At 43.3% G+C, this 17329-nt stretch overlaps 1 protein-coding gene across 6 annotated transcripts; it reads left to right on the top strand.

The window, feature by feature from the left end:
* The first annotated feature begins 169 nt into the window (after positions 1-169).
* atxn2 (ataxin 2) lies at positions 170-17252 on the top strand. Of its 6 annotated transcripts, none has more exons than XM_028414136.1 (26): positions 170-705; positions 2092-2122; positions 2793-2852; positions 3261-3332; positions 4243-4393; positions 5142-5156; positions 6851-6975; positions 7102-7193; positions 7294-7482; positions 7912-8084; positions 8407-8655; positions 9674-9856; positions 10035-10214; positions 10415-10522; positions 10648-10718; positions 10819-11180; positions 11268-11331; positions 11425-11571; positions 12073-12090; positions 12713-12779; positions 12957-13150; positions 13655-13781; positions 13864-14055; positions 14147-14343; positions 15892-16069; positions 16401-17252. In XM_028414136.1, exons 1-26 carry the CDS (start codon positions 596-598, stop codon positions 16427-16429), a joined length of 3384 nt encoding a protein of 1127 aa, XP_028269937.1. In that variant the 5' UTR covers positions 170-595; the 3' UTR covers positions 16430-17252. The 6 variants fall into 6 exon arrangements, with proteins under 6 accessions (XP_028269937.1, XP_028269936.1, XP_028269941.1 ...); XM_028414135.1 differs by having other exon boundaries at positions 12713-12785; XM_028414140.1 differs by lacking the exon at positions 2793-2852 and having other exon boundaries at positions 12713-12785.
* The last annotated feature ends 77 nt before the right edge of the window (positions 17253-17329 follow it).

Below are 17329 nucleotides of genomic sequence, written 5' to 3'. Positions count from 1 at the left end.
GGTTTAGGTGTAATCTTTAAAATGATTAATGACATGTTTCTCCAGATGATCGACATTAAATGTGGCCACATTCTCTCGTAAAAGATTGACATTAGTAAAAAAAAAAACACGGTGTATGAATATTAAGTTAGACATTACGCTACGCCTTTCATATATCCCTCCGCTGTTTTTTGTCCCCTTTCAGACTGTTTTGGTCTTTTCGCTGTTAGCACAGAAGGAACCCGAGATAGCTGCAAACCCTATTTTGAGATAATCGATTTTTTTGTTAGGACTACGTAACAAATTGACAAGAAGTGTAATATATATGTTAAATTTAGAAGAGTAATTGGGGCGTGTTGTCTTTTTTTAATATTATTTTTTTCTGTTTTAATAGATATTGTACATATTGCTAATTTAGCTAGCAACTGCTTTCCAGCTAGCTAGCTGCTTAGCATAGCATCCTTCTCAAGAGGCACGTTGACATTAGCCTGCTAGCTAGCCAGATCTTCGGATTGCTAACGTTAGCAAGCTGTCACATAACCACACGCCGTGTCATCGTCAAGAAATTGCGGTGCGAAACTGGTCGTTTTAAGACACTGTCTTTTATGGGATCACCATGTCAATGAAGGCCGGTGGAAATCGCAGCAAGCCCGGTGGTGGCAACACCGGTGGTGCCGCCGCCTCCGGTGCCGGAGGAAGCGGCGGGGGAAGACAGAATCTGGGCAGGTCTGTGAAATTATAACATTGACTTAGCGAGTTGAAACACAGCAGCGAGGGGTGGATATGGGCAATTTTTAGTACTTGGACACAGTCAGTTCCAACAGTATCGGTTACGAGAGATGACATTATCATTAAACGGTGCAAAACTAGTACGTGTTTGTGAACGGTATGCGGGCCTTGCGACGTGTTGGTCATCCAGTGTAACGTTATGCAGTTTAGCTAGCGAGGCCTGTCTGCTTGGTCCAATAATGTTGCAACTTCGACGGAACATTATCTTGATGTGCATGCTAAATAAAACATGCCATCTGCTATTTGGGTATGCACTTATGCATGTTTGGGTGTACCAATATCATTTTTCACGTGTGCGTGCGTGTGTAACAGTGACGCTGCTTGTCAAATTGCTGATATCAGTTTACTATCAGCTCGGAGTCAATTTGGCTAGCGTTAATTAGCCATCTGACAGCCCATGCTTGCGATCCAGTCCGTCAGTATTGTAAAAGCAAGCTAACAGCCTGACGACTTTACAGCGCGATAACACTGCGTTTGTTTTTTTTTTTTTTTTTTTAGTTGACTGTGTTGTAGTTATCGTTACCGCAACATTGCTGCAACGGGGTTGCCAAGAAATTGATATAAAAGCGTGTGGGCGCTCTAAAGAAAGGGGCGGGTGTGGAAACCGGGGTGAGGAGGAGAAGAGGAATAATAGACCGATGGGCTTTCAACCTTGACGTTGCTGCTCGTGAAAAAATAGTGTCCTTGAAGCATGACTTTCTCTGTACATGTCGTCCTAACATGACGCTAACACGCATTGCCACTGCAGGAACTGTATGCATATCGTGATTATTATTATTATTATTTTTGGTAGCGTGAATTCGGTCAGGCTTGTATCCACCGGTCAGTAGGAAAGTACGCCCCATTCATTGCGTAGGCTCCATCTATAGAGGCCGAGCGGATATTACTGTAAAATAATAAACCTGGGCCAGATGGAGTCATGCATGCAGCTCATGCATCTTTCTGCTCGAGATGACTCGGGATTAAATTTGCAATTAAGTATGTTGTAGTGAGTCTATCATTGATTTAGGATGTGTTAGGAATAAGTGGCCTTTGAATCAAGTGTGAATGGCTGGCCATGTGCCAGCTGCTGAACAAGGTGCATTTTAGGACATGCTTGGGGGGGAATATAGGCTACTGAGTGTTTGGCTGGCTGCCATTATTCTAAGCAGCAAATGGCTGAAATCTGTGGGAACCTTTCCTTGCATGATGATATATGATCTAGACAGTTTGAGATTCATTTTGATAGACTGCGATTTTCTGAGACCGATCAATGAGAGCAGGCTGTGTGTGTGTTTGCTACGAGGAACTTCAGTGTAATCTTGGTCATTTTTTTCCTTTCAGGGGAAGGCACAGTGGCAAAGGTCCTGCAGCAGTAAGTAACCTGTTATCTCCTAAGTCAATGTAAACTAGTGCTTGTGGTACAGAGACCTATATCAGTCAAAGAAATGCTGTGTATCTGAGTGAAGCTGCTGAATCCCTCCTCTAGATTTAACTTTTTTTTTTTGCATTCAGTCTGTGTAGAGAGATTGAATACAGTATTTTAAAGGTAGGGTAGGAGATTTCATTCTGATGCACTTTTTGTTAAATTAGTGTAACTTCTCTTTACAATCCGATAGCAACCATTAAAACGAAGAATATGAATCATCTGTGGAAGCTATAAAACACTAAAAACATCAGCCAATCCTCCGGGACGACCCTGCACGGAGGATTGGCTGGTTGTCACTCTCTTCCTGCTCTGCATGCACCAGAGAGGTACGTGCATGATGGCCGAAGTCACAGACCGCAGCTCGTCTTCAGGTTACACGCCCATCACGTCCATGTGATTGGGAGGTGTGGCTCCGAGAGAAAGGGGCGTGTGTTTACTTTTGAAATCTGGCTGACTCTCACTGAGTTTTCAAAATCTCCTACCCTACCTTTGAGGCACACAGTTGTCCTTGGAGAACCCTGAACCTACCTTACTACACATCTATTTATTAATGTGCATTATGAATGAAACGTATGGTTGGTAGGTGTCACACAGATGTTGATTGTCTTTTCTTCAGGTAATTTTCACTGGTGTATATGCAAATATGAGGATGGTCCATGTCTTGACTTCAGTGGTGGTATGTTTACCATTTGTCTCTCTAATGTAAGGTCTTTGGGATCTCTAGTGTGTTTTGAATTTTGTCTTGTGTCAAATCAAAACAATGATCTGAGAAATAGGCACAGTTCCAAAACATCCTAAAAATGAAGCCGCCATGCGAACCGTGCTTACTGTAAATAAATTAGTAACAGCAGTATTTACTGCAGCGTGTCTTCCACCACATGCTGTTCCTTCAAAATGTCTACACTGCAATAAACAAAGCCTGTTTGTGGAGACAGCTGGTTGCATAAACAAAGCAGCAATTGATCAGTCATTTGTCAGCTTCAAAGCAGATGGGATAAATGTGTAAATTGACATTGACACTATTGAATGAACAAATCTGTAAGTGTTGGATACAGTGCATAATGATAAGCCTTTTTATTTATAGGGGACCAAGTGTGAGCTGAAAGTGAAAAACGGAGCAGTCTATGAAGGAGTATTTAAGACATACGGTCCAGAGGTAAGGATCATACAACGTGTGATGTACTTTGTAGGTGCTAAATCTTTTACTTTCGCAGTTGCTACAGTACTAATGATTAAGCTTAACTGTGATAGTGCCCTGCTAGCAGCTTCACCCCTGAGGTAGCTCAGACAAAGATCTTTCCATCTTTCCTTTTATGGTGGAGAGGTATGTGGCACTTCATCTTCCCTTTTAGGATGAAGTATTTCCCAATCTTTCTTCTGTGGGAAAATACTTTGTTCAAATCAAGAGCAGCTTAAACCTGACCAGTGGAACCACTCTGTCCAGTTCATTTAATATAGCTAGGCATTAACCTAGTTCTAGAAAGGATGTCAGTAACATATGCTATCTTGTCTTTTCATACCATGCTTTGTATGCATCTTACGTAGCGTACCTCTTTTATAAGGCTGCATGACTTGACGTGTGAATAAAGCTGGCAGAATACCAAAAGAAATTGACTCTGGTGTTCCTGCACAGGCAAACACCCCTTTTGTTTTGAGACCAAAACAAATCATCACATTTGGCTTTTATTACCACAGGGTATGCAAGTTGAACAATCAAACATGCTGAAATATTCACATGTTGATGCACTCACTGCCCCTCTGTTCACAGTCTCTTAGTCAACACTGTAATGTTTGGTTGCAGGGCTTTTGAGCTTTCTTCCATCGCTGTTACAATGGCTGCAGTGTAACGTCTTGTGTTGGGGAGGTTTGAGGTCTTGTCAGGTCTTGCAGCACAGAAGTTCTTCCACCCAGAATGTGTGCCAAATAATCCGTATCAGAGATGTTTATTCCAGTCAAATGAACCAATTAAACAGTGTTTCATCTGTCATCTGTCATGTAGCCATTTCAGGTCTTTACTGTATTCCACCTTCGTCTGAAATCCAGTTGAACATACTTTTCTCCCTCAGTGTGACCTGGTGTTAGATGCAGCCCACAGAAAGAGCCCAGAACCAACCCCAGGCCCAAGGAAAGAAGATATCGTAGAGAGCATCATTTTCAAGGCCTCCGATGTCGTAGTGGTAAACTTCAAAGATGTGGACCTAAACTTCGCCAAGAAAGGTACTGAGACTGTTTGTGTTGGCAGATAACATTTTAATACATACATTTACAAACCTTTAATCCTTTACATACTCACTACTTATATACCATGCACAATGAGACTAGATGAGTTGCTTCTGTGTAAGTTAAATACACAAACGCATGCTGGAATTCCCATCAGTGCATACACACAACATGTCGGTCCTTTTCAGTCTGTATTTACTACCTCGATGTCACGGTGGCATTGCCACAAGTTAAATCTTGTGTGTCTGCTCTGAGTGGCCAGTCATTCAAGACTAATTTGATCTATTGATTGGTCCGAAGGTTGCCCTAGCACAGCAAGGACACTCGATAAATGCTGAATGAGTCGGCTTCATGTAATTCATCTTGACCCATGTGATGCTCCTTTTGAACGATAATGGACTGTGTGGGAGAGTTTTATTGTCTAAAAATGAGCAGGGACAGAAGTGTAAGGGCTTTTGCCGCATGATTTAAAGACAAGGTGCTGCTCTGGTGCCAAATCAAATTGGTACATGGATTTGTGATGTGACTGAAAATTTGTTTTGCAGAAAAGTGAAATATTTAAATATACTTTGCTAATCTGCTGGCTTGTCTTAGTCAACAAGGCTAAGAACAATGTTTCAGAGACTCTGTGACTTAAATAAGGGTTTAGGAGAGAGTCAACTTTTGTTGTGATCACCTGCCAGTCATTCTGTCAGGCCATCTTCTGACATTGTCATCTGTCTGTCTCTTCTTCCTTACGGTCTAGTCTCCTCTGATACAGGTAATATATATATATATATATATGGCTGTTTTTTTCCAGTTGCACATCTCTGTATGCACTCAAACATACACACCCTACTAAAAACATGAAATTAAATGGTTTGGGTATGAGCTATTACCAGTTATTACTGGATTTTAATTCCAATTTGGTGAAAGAATCTGGGATTTTCTTATAATCATAAACACAAGCTGCAGAAATATGATGCAGATGAATTCTGTTCCATCTTTTCACCAGATCCTTTGTTATCTTTGGACTGAATGTTGCTTTCGGTGGAAGATTTGCTATTTATTTTTTATTTTTTTTAGATTTTAGGATAGCAGTGGCTAATGTTTTTTTAAATTTATGCTGATTCTTAAACTGTTAGTTGTAGTTTTGAGCAGCTGGATACAGAAGTTCTAACAATATTTATTGTTTAAACTTTATTACTTCATTAATAGCAAGTGGGGCTTTTACATAGCCAAGCAGCATTGGTACCCATACAGCAATGATTCACCCTTAAAAGAAGAGGGATATGTTTTTGTTTTTTTAATCTTCAATGCTGGGTTCCACTGCAGCTATTATTACACTTTCAAATCAGAGATGGATAGGAAATTATGATTCCACTGAAAGCAACATATCACAAACTCATATTGTTCACTAGCATCTTATTTGCTTTCTTGATCAGTATAGTAGTAATCAAATTAAGCTGGGTTATTTAATTTGTCTTGGACCATAAGCACTTTGAGGTCATATAATGGACTGCAGTCTGTAATGCATGTTTGCTTACCCCTCACTATTTCCATGTTTGATTTGTAAAATTTATTTTATGTGCAAATTCTTGGATGGAGAGTGTGCACAAAGCATGCCAAGAACCACTGAAACCCATCTGGATGTGCTAATCTCGTGTCTCTTAACTCGCCCTGTGCCAGAAATGCTTTAATGCCCTCTGTACTGTGGGGTGAGTTAGGATGGCAAAGATATAATGTCCAGGTGGCTGTTATGCTTTATGCACATAAAGCATAACAGCAGGGTTTCTTAGAATATAAGAGCAGACTTGGGCTAACATGAGATTAGGTTTCCTTTCAAATATAATTGGGGTTGTCTTTGAGCAAGCCTGCCCTTACTTAAATAAGTTTGTTGAGCCAAGGTTGATGTTTTTCACTTAAACATTCTAAAAAAGTGAATGATCATCCTGAAAAAGGGTTATATTTATATGTGAATGCTGCCTTGTAAGGTGTTGCCATGGCAATTCTTAATAAATGAAGTAAGGGGAGTGTCGGGCATTGGAGACGGTCTGTGATACAGACTTCAGAATTTAATGTCTGGCTGCTGAAAATACTGTAACACATTGATTTAATGAGGATAATGATGGAGGGCTAATATTTTCCCTCTCTTTATGATGATGCATTCATATTCCTACAGCTCCAGAACAATTCTTTGTCAGTTTGACCAAGGCCAGCTCAGGCAATAGCTCAAAATCTTTTTGAAAGGATTTTTGCCAATCCCGTTGGACCAATGTCTGTATGTGAGTGACTGTGTCTGTTGAAATCTCTGTGTGGTCCTTTGCTGTGAGAGCTTGTGTGGCAGAGGCGCTTGAGGCTTGAGCACATAAATAGTGTAGCCATTTGACTGTATACTGTCGTGAGCTGTTCTCTGCGCTCGTGTTAGGCAGTGTCCTGTGCAAAAAAAAAAAAGTCTTTTTGTGTGTGTCGCAGACAACTTCACAGATGCAGCCGTTAGTGGAAGGATCAATGGTGAGCATAAAGAAAAAGATCTGGAGCCCTGGGATGGAGGAGAGACCCACAACTCTGACAGCCTTGAGTCTCTAGATACAGATGTGGTAAGAAAACAGACACAAACGTACTGTTGTTGGACTCCATAACAAACGTTTATGCGATGAGTCCTCTGAGCATTAATAACCCGTTTATAGACTTCTTGTTAAATTAATTATTCTCTCTTACTTCAGTCGAACGGGTGGGATCCCAATGACATGTTCAAATACAATGAGGAGAAATATGGAGTCTTGTCCACATATGACAGCAGCCTGTCCACATACACGTAAGCTTCCTTATGACCTTCACATGCATTTCTCTTTGGAGTTCATCTTTGTTCAAAGCTCATGTGGTAAAAGCACGTCTGACCCGAGCTCGTTTCCCAGGGTCCCCTTAGAGCGGGACAATTCAGAAGAGTTCCTGAAGAGGGAGGCGCGTGCTGCCCAGCTGGCGGAGGAGATCGAGGCCAGCGCGGCATACAAGGCCCGCGTGGCCCTGGAGAACGATGAACGCACCGAGGAGGAGAAATACACTGCTGTGGTGCGAGGGGAAAGGGAGACTCACACACTTAGCAGGTGAGACTACAGTACACATTAAGCATTCAGAGCCAGTCCATAGATCTTTTGCTCTTCGGTGTGTGTCAGTACACACCTCACAATCATTCCGTAATACATTTTTGCACCCAGCATGTTTAGATTTAATTATTTTCGTAATTAATTAATTATTTTTGGCTGTTGTTGTGAAAACCATATATTTCATCCACGACATGCATCACACAGGTTGTTTTTTTTTCTTGAGAAGCACATAAAACCCTTACTTCACTAAACAGACAGCAGCTGCTCCCAAAACAAATACTTCATTGGTAATTAAAGAAAGCATTCTCATTTTGGATGATGAGAAGTACTTAGCTGAATGTAATAGAGTGTAGAATTAATTTCTTCAACTTTGTTTACTGTGTAGTTAACTGAGCCATCTGCCTGTATTGTTTGTGTCTGTGTACGCAGAGAGAACAAGTACATTCCTCCAGGTCAAAGGAACAGGGAGGCGATGTCATGGGGGCCAGGACGTCAGAACTCACCTCGGCTGGGTCAGAGCTCTGCTGGGCCCTCTGCTCCCCGACCCGGACCTCACGACTACAGTCCCAGCTCCGGGGCCGACCAGAGGGTGGTTAATGGAGGTGTGTTTAAAACATCACTCACAAAATTAAAGTACTACCACCGCACTTAATATATATATATATACAAATACTTGTAAAGAAGTCGTTTACTTAATGAGCGAGTTATTGCTGCCACCCTGCGATGTCAAGTTGTGTGTTTGTGTGTGTCTGGAATGTTTTCTTGTTAAATTTGTGAGTTCATTTTGTTCCTTTCTTGCCATCCTTTCTCATAGTTATCAATGTCTCTGTTTCTCCTGTTCTGCTACGCTTTTCTTTCCGCCACTTTTAACTGGTCGTCATCTGCTGTTTGTCATCCTTGATCAATTGTCCTTGCCTCTTTTAGGTTCATCCCATTGGCCCTCACCCTGTCCGTCTCCTTCCTCCCGCCCCCCTTCTCGTTACCAGTCTGGCCCCTCCTCCCTGCCTCCTCGGGCGACAACGCCCACCAGACCACCCTCCAGACCCCCTTCTCGACCTTCCAGACCTTCCTCTCATTCATCCCACCCCTCCTATCCCTCCTCCTCATCCTCCTTTTCCCACCATGGGCCCACGTCGCCGGCCTCCACTCTGCCCAAACGCATGTCTTCAGAAGGTACCCACATCACTGTGGAGATAGACCTGGGCAAAGGCATGAGCTGAAGGTGGAGGGGTTGAACTCAATATGGAAATTATATGCACAAGCATATTGAAGAAGTGTTACCAAAAAAAAAAATATATAAATTTGCCCAGGTCTAGTGTGGAAACACAAACGGGTGAAAATGCTTCTTCAGACTGATTTTTGGATCAGATGAACAATTTTCACACAGATGTGGAAATTGTGAGAGTTTAGTAAAGCAGAAAGCTGATCCGTTGTCAGTGTGTCAGGCAATTTCACCTTGGCATGTGGGTGCACCACAGTGTGTGCTGTGCTTTCTGCCTAGTTAACACTTACACCAAAAACAGTGAAAAGGTTCTGTCTAGTCTTTTAACATTTTTTCCCCCAATAGCACATTTAAAGTAAGATGATGCTCAGTATTTTAATAAAAAAATAAAAGCAAAGATGTGTAGAAAAGCAAGAGAATGACACTTAAATGACACTTAAGTTTGAATGGAAACTTTTTAAATAGACGATTCATTATGAGGGTTTCAAGTTGGTGTTCTAGAATCCAGTGTGTTGGATTTAAAATATCTCGATGAGAAATCACTGCATTTCCATCCATATTTTATACACTGCAACTTTCTATTCTTCCACATATCGCCCACCAGACAAGTGAAAAACCATAGCTTTCAAATTTCAAAGATCTGCTTTGCATGGGACTGTGCAACAGACACTGTTAACTGCAAGCTGTGCTAAACACCAAGTTGTCCACTTCACCTCATCAGCTGTTTCCCCTTTTCTCATTTCACTTGGTTATGTTTTGAAGTGTGATGTGCTATCTGATCACTTTTCAGGATCTTTTCCACTAACAAGCATGTCACCAAATAACACTGTTTGATGTGGTATTTAATCCGCAGATTAGGATGCAGTCAGTGTTGAGGTTTGGGTCTTTGAAAGCGTCTGTGAGACACCAGTGAGTCAAACGGAGATGGTAGGAAACTGTTCTCTTCAATGCCACTGTGTGTTTATACAGGTCCACCAAGGATGTCCCCAAAATCCCAGCGGACGCCCCGAGCTCACAGAGTGCCACCCTGCAGAACCAGCGGAGTGCCCCCAGGAGTGGACTTAATTTCCCACAATGCCCCTGGAGAGGTTCCAGTGACTCCTCCAACCAGAAGTAGCTCTGGAGGAACGTGGTCATCGGTGGTTAGTGGAGGTAGAATTAATTTAATTTTTTTACTCTGCATGTGCACAAATGATCAGAGATCCTGATTTAGCAGCGCCATGTGTTTCGTGACCATGTGACCTTGCTTGTTGCAAAACCCCAGATTTTGCACCACATTAGCCACTAAATCAAGATTAGTGAATCGTATTCCTCCTCTTTCCCGCTGCAGCTCACAGACCTCGCTCCCCTCGACAGAACAATATGGGTGGAGCATCCCCTGGTTCCTCCTCCCTCCCTTCACCCCAGACAGGAACAGCTCCTGTGGAAACTGTTACTACGCCAACATCAGCTTCCTCTCCTACTGCTGCTAGTACCTCCCCAAACATAGTTGCTTCTCCAACAGGAGATGGTAAGCTTCAAATTAGCCCTCACTTTCGCTGAGGCCCCTTTTACGCATACAGTGCTCTGCGTATGTTCACTGAGTATGACTGAGAAAGATTTCTGTATGGTTTTGTTATTTCAGTGTACGTTATATCTCCTTCTGATTCTCTGTGGTCTCCCTGCTTGGTGTTTATGTTGATAGTGACCAGAATTTTTTCTTCCATACAGCAAAAGAGTGTCGTGTCCAGGAGACGAGACAAACATCCCCTTCATCCAATAAGGAGAACATCAAGCCTTTGGAGAGCTCACCTAGTATCACCAGACCAGTCTGTAAAGGTACATGATGGACATCAGCATTCACTTTAATGTTACCCTTAAGAATTTTAAAAAGAAAATTGTAGAGAGGATGTTTTCTTATGTGTCTATATCTCAAGAATCTAAATTATTTTTTCTTCACACAGGACCCCCTTCTATGGCACCAGACCACAGAAAACAAATAGATAATTTAAAGAAATTTAGTGTAGATTTTAGGGTAAGTATTTCTTTCATTTAAATCGTATAGAAATGCTTAATATGTGTACATAGCTATCATGTTATAAAGCTCTTCTGTTTTTTACTGTCCCTCTTCCCAGTTGCAGTCTAGTTCAAACCCAGACCCTGCCTTTGACCAGATGATGACCAAGCCTGCCAGAGATACGACAGACAAACCTAAAGACCTTCCCCTGGACAAAGTTTCCACAGTAGGGCGGGAAGGTGCTGAAGATAGTGTTGTTGTGATTGCTGCTGGCACTCCTGGTGGCACCTCTGCTACGTCTACTACCACAAACACCAGTAAGCCGGGCAGCCCCGCCGCTCTGTCCCCATCACCTTCAGCCCCAGACCAGAAGAGGGCAGGACTGGATGTAACGTCACAAGGAGTTCAGACAACAGCCACGTCTACATTCAGCGGACCCAAGCATGAAGAGAAGGAGGAGAAAAAAGAAGCCGTACAAGAGTGAGTGGAACTTTCTTGATCTTAAAGCTGTTTAGGAAGCAGTTCCAGGCTGATCCTTTCAACCTTTTGTCTGTTTCCTGTCTGCAGTCAAGTAAGAAAATCAACCCTGAACCCAAATGCCAATGAGTTCAAACCCAGGTTTAACACACAGGTCAGTATACCCTGCTGCTGCCAGACTGCACAAACTGGGGTGGTTATTACACCCGTTTTGTAACTTCTCTTACTTTGTGTTCTTCATCATCAGCCCAAACCAGCCAACACCCCAACGCCTCCCCGGCCTCAGGGCCAGCCCAGCCCCTCCATCGTGGTCCAGCAGCCTCAGGCTGTCTACGGTCAGACAGTCTGCTTCCCCCAGATGTATCCACTCACACCAGTCAGCCCCGGAGTCCAGGTGAGACACGTACCTGCATGTACAGGTTGCAGACAGGTGTATATACTTGTGTTTAGTACAGATCACCAAGAGCATCATGATGCGTCAGTGTGAAATTGTAGGTTTTTAGACATTCATCTTTAACAACTATTGCCACACCCATGTCTGCTTCTGTGTCCTCATTTGTTCATTTTCTTTCCTTTCCATCTGTGATGAATGGGATCATTTTTCCACATTTACATCTTTACAGACCAAGCACGCCTTTTATAACCTTTTTGTTCATCATTCTTCATCGTTCTTCTTCGTCATTTCATTTTTGATTGTCAGAATGTTGTCAGTACTCTCACACCACGTATGGAAAGTTTGTGGCTGTTAATCTTTGAAGTTGTGTATGTATATATTTTTGCTTTAAGATAAACTTGGTGATCCAACATCAGACACGTGCAGACAATAACAACTAAAGAGTGGTTCTTTCTCCCTTTTCTCCCCCTCCTCCTCCTCCCCTCTCTCTTGCTCCATTAGAAAAGCATAATATGGAAGGTTTGTGAATTTTTCTAAGATTTCTATTCTTTAAATCGTTATGTTATTTATTTATTTATTTTTTTAAAGCCCAATCAGTGCTGAGGTGTTTTGCTTGCTTGTTGAATTAATGCCATCAGATGTTGGTTTGCCAACTTCTTATTGCGATGCCATTACAGATGGATATCTAATGGCTTCACCTGTTTACCAAAAAATGGCTGTAAGCTAGGAGTTTAAGCCTTTTTATGTTTGTTTTTGTTCCTTTGCTGCCGCACTGTTTGTAATGAATGTAATCAAAATGCATGGAGTAAAATGTTAATAAGACAGGAAGTGAATGGACAAGCAATTTTAGTTGTAAAACACCTTTTTGTACCTATTGATAGACAGATGTAAAAATGCATGTGGCCCCAGGTAAGATAATCACTCAAATATCTATTTTTTTCTGTATGCACTAGAGAGGTTAGCAACTAAAGCAACAGTGCACAAAGATCAATATTTATTCACAGGTCGACACAAATGAGGTTAAATACACCAGTTTTAACTCAAGGCTGGATTTCATTAGGTAGGAAAGATGATCCTGTGTCCCTGAGAAGTATAAATGTGTTTTCTTCATCTTCCATCCTCATCCCCCTCCTCCCTCCAGTCTCCAGCTATGTACCAGGTTCAGATGCCTCATATGACGGTCAGCCAGTCAAAACCCTACAGACCAGGTAAAGGTGAGAATAACCAGTTTTATCTCTACCTTTGCTTCTCCATGCTCTTTCCCCTCTCACACACTCTCAATGTAGGACAAGCCAGTTTGTTTGTTTTAACCTGCACTGTGTCATTGCTTCCTTATTCATGGGATATTAAACATCTCTGTGTCATCTCTCAACATGAATCTCTAGTACCCAACATGCCCCAGCAGAGGTCAGACCAGCACCACCCGCCTGGCACACCCACCATGATGCACCCGGCGACAGCAGCAGGACCACCTATCGTAGCACCCAGCCCGGCCTACTCAGCGCAGTACTTCACCTGCAGCCCGCAGCAGTTCACCAGTCAGCCGCTCGTCCAGCAGATGCCACACTACCAATCACAGGTAAGATTTACTGTCCCCGTCAGAACAACCTTTCAGCAGCCCAGGGGGCTCCTGTATTAAAAACCACATGTAACCATTAAAGTTACTGTGGTATTATCAGTTAGAGCTGGCAGCTTTTATCTCTCCCAGCTGTTCACTAGTCAGCAATTTGTCTGACAGATGCCTGCGGCTCAGCAGCCTGACGGGGTGCCGGTATGATGCCAGCGTTTCATCACTTGATTTGGGGAGCCGACTGCACACTCCTGCCTCTCACACTTGTTTGCAAGGCTGTGATAAAACCACTGCATAAAGAAAGGCAGACTGGGTTAAATTGATTATTGGTTAGATTGAGTTAATCTGCCTATTAGAAATAGAAATGTGCATTGTTACACTTTCCTTCTACAAAAAGTCAGGAAATGACTGATCAGATCATTACTTCTGGGTCATTAAATGCTATAAATATCTAGTTCTAGGCTCTGAGTCTGATGCTGACGTCGCCTCCTCTTGTCCTTGTGTGTCCTCCAGGCGCAGCATGTGTTCAGTCCGGTGATGCAGGGCAGTGCCAGGATGATGGCGCCTCCTACACATGGCCAGCCCAGCCTCGTCTCTTCCTCTACTACACAGTACCCAGAGCAGACACACACCATGTATGGTACGTTGACGTGCCAGCTGCAAGTGTGGGAACAGGCTACAATGTTTGATGCTTGTTACTAATATTGATTTCTCTGTCACAGTGTCTACGGGGCCAATGCCTCAGCAGTACCCCCACCCCAGTGCCACCCTGCACCCTCACCCACAGCACCCACAGCCCTCTGCCACACCTACAGGCCAAGGTCAGCAAGGTGGACCCCCACAACATGGAGGCCCTCCTAGCCACCCTGCTGCCAGCCCAGTCCAGCACCCACAGCACCCTCAGGCAGCAGCAGGTGAGTGGAAGCTCTGATTTTTCTTGCCATTGATCAAATGATCATTTTGTTTGGAGCACGGTATTTATGACATGTTTTTGTTCTTTCGTAGCGGCCCTTCACCTGGCTAACCAGCCCCCACAGCAGCAGATGTACTCAGCCTTGGCCCCAACGCCTCCTTCCATGACTCCAGGACCCAACCCCCAGTCTCCCCAGGCATCGTTCCCCTCTGCCCAGCAGACTGTCTATATCCACCCGCAGCAAGTGCAGCATGGCTACAACCCCAACCACATGGCACACGTGCAGCAGGTAGGTCACAACCTCCTGTTTGCCTGCTGGACCTCAGCCACGGCAGCTCCAGCCAAGTAATCAGATTGGCAGTGTTTCTCCTGCTGGGTTTAAATGTGTGAGTGATAAAAACCTGGGATCAGTTCCAGCAGGTGTTACACGTTTTAGTCATATTTTGGTGTTGATAGTGCAGAGGATACTTTCAGACAGTCTGGAAGTTTAGAGTAGAAAGTGGACCCTGTGTTCTGTCAAATTAGGTTCCAACTGGCCCTTGTTATCTGTAAAGGTATAGTGGAGCATTCTTAGAAGTGATCTGATTTTTAGGGAAAGTTTAGCACTGTCTGTGTGCCTTGAGTTAGGAAATCTTTACATAGCAACTTGCAATGAAAAATCTCACTACTGCAGCTACACAAAGTCTAATGTTGGCCGTTAACTAAAGGCTGTTCTCCATGAGAACAGAGAAACTTTGTTCTTGCTCTCGGTGCTCCAAGAATAAAATGACATCACTTTCTTCTCTGAGCGCTGGTTTTGGAGGAACTATTGTGTGATTGGTCAGAACTTCAGAGTGGGCGTGGTCAAGGTGGGGAAGAGGAAAAGCTTCTTCAGGTGCTCAGAATCCACACAGGTCGAACAGTACTGTCTGCCAACCTGTTATAATGCTATAAAGCAGCTTGTTATCATCCCTCTTTCAGGTAAACGAATATTTGAGCAAACAAGCAAAAAATCCTGAGTAGTAGCAACACATCTTCCTCCTCCTCCACTTCACCTAAACGGCTGTTTCTGCTGTTTTTCAGCAGTGAAACATCTTAAAAATGTGTGTGCATGCATGTGTGCATGTGGCGCTGTAGTGGGAGGGCCGTATAGTTGTGGTTATGGAGTTCTGCACATGTTTCTCGTGAAGTATGAGATGTCCGGGCCGATACGAACTTTGTTGTTGTTCTTGCCACCCTGGGAACACACAGGAACAGATTTATGCCAATACAACATCACGCAGTGTAAGTTGTGTGTGTCTTTGGTTTAAACAAATACAGCATGTTGCAGAGGTGCTGGTTGGTGATCCTCACATCCAGACTTTTCATATTGCACAAGAAACAAATATTGTAGTGTGTTCCTGAAAATCCTGTTTGAACAATAATGACAGATGGTATACCAGGCAAATATAATACCTTTTGTTCATGAAAGCCGGACTACATCCGAGGACTGTGCGTCTTTAATCAGCAGCATGCCTGCAGACTTGTTTAAGAGTGTGATGGCATTGGATCCAAGCTGTACAGTCAGATTATTGATCTTGTGTTTGCCAGTGTGCTGCTATACGTTGTTCCATCAGAATGTCATGGCCGACATGTGGTGTGCGTCCTCCCCTCCATCCATCCTCACTCGGCAGCTGCTCCTCGTCATTTTGGCTTTTGTCAGTAACACGCAGGCAAAAGCTGTGACTGTCACTCCTCTGTCCCTCTGCTTCATCTTTCTAACGAACTTGTCTCCTGTCTGTGTTTGGCTCTCGCTGTCTCACTTTCTGTCACACAGTTACTCACACTCAGACTTTTTCTGTTTCTTCTGACACTTAAGGCTCATATGCAGTCCGGTATTGTGCCGTCGCACCACCCGGGGCCCACCCACCCCCCAATGATGCTGATGGCTACCCAGGGTCCTCCAGGAGGTCCACAGCCACCCATGCCCCAGACTGCCCTCAACCCCATCCCTGTTTCCTCCACCACACATTTCTCCTACCTGGCACATCCACAAGGTACGAGTTGAAGTGGTCATTCAGTCAGAGGAGCACGCTGACTGAATGACCACTTTGTACAGCCTTACCCATAGGTTAGATGCTAACACTAGCTAGCCACTTGTAATTACAGCCTGACTTGTATCAATAAACAGGCAGCTGCTGAATTTCAGCTTCTCTTCTGTTTATGCGGAACATTTCTGAAGTTTTGTAGCATGTTATCGGGCATTCTTTAGCTGCGGATGACAGCTTGCAAGATGCGTATTGATGACAGCTTAGCATGTGTGGGCTTCTTTTTGTTACTGCAAAAAAAAATCTTAGTTTATCACTGACTTTTGTCTCATCCCTGCAGTGCAACCTCATCATCAGCAGCAGCTGTAGATAGAGGGCGCCAGCGAGCCGAGGGACCCGCTCTGCTACGCGCTTTTCAACCAGAGCCTTCATAACCAGGCCATGAAGAGAACACGAGCTCCTCCCTCTCCTCTCCTCATCCTCACCAGACATGCTTCACATCAGCTTTTCTCTTCCCTCCCTCCCTCCCTCTCTCCCTCCCTCCCAGACTAGGCAATAAGAGAATGTTAACAGGTTGATGCAGTGACATGTTTTAACGAGCTAGAGAGTTTTAATGGACAAGACTGCTCCTATTCAGGCCCTGTGAACACACACAGCATCTACACACACTCAGTACACAAATATAAACAAAACACATGCAGATACACACACACCCACATTTTCAGGGGTCCCAATTTGCAACTTAAGTCAGCTTGCCAAGTAAGACGTGAAAGAGAGAATGAGAGTAACTAATCAGTGAGTGAAGAAGAGGAAAATTCAACTGGAACTTGTATTATGTCTGCACCTTGTTATGAAAAAAAAAATCTTCCAACTTTTAGACAGTATTAATCTTACTGTTTGTTGCTGCTGCTATGTGCTGCGTTTGTTTCCAGACTACATGACAAGTTTCTAACCAAACTAAAAAAAAAAAAAGTGACAAGAAACTTCCTGTGAAATAAACTCATTTCAGCAGCTGAGAGAGGACAGGAGAAACGTTATTTATGAAATTATAATGGCTGAGGTGATCAGATCCCACTTCTCACCTGACCCTTATGTAACTTTTAAGTTAAAACTTTTACTTTGTAGATAATATAAATAATTTAAAAAATGAGCAAAAAAAATTAAAAACAATAAAAAAGTTTTAAAAACTGAACGGCTTACTGTGGAGTTTGTCAGTACTTTGTTCAGTCAGTCAGTCCTGCACCTCTTAACTTAATTATGGCATTTAAG

The sequence above is a fragment of the Parambassis ranga genome, chromosome 9 (assembly GCF_900634625.1).
Source record: "Parambassis ranga chromosome 9, fParRan2.1, whole genome shotgun sequence".
NCBI lineage: Eukaryota > Metazoa > Chordata > Actinopteri > Ambassidae > Parambassis > Parambassis ranga.
Note: the sequence above shows the minus strand (reverse complement) of the source record. Positions and strands in the feature narration are given on the sequence as shown.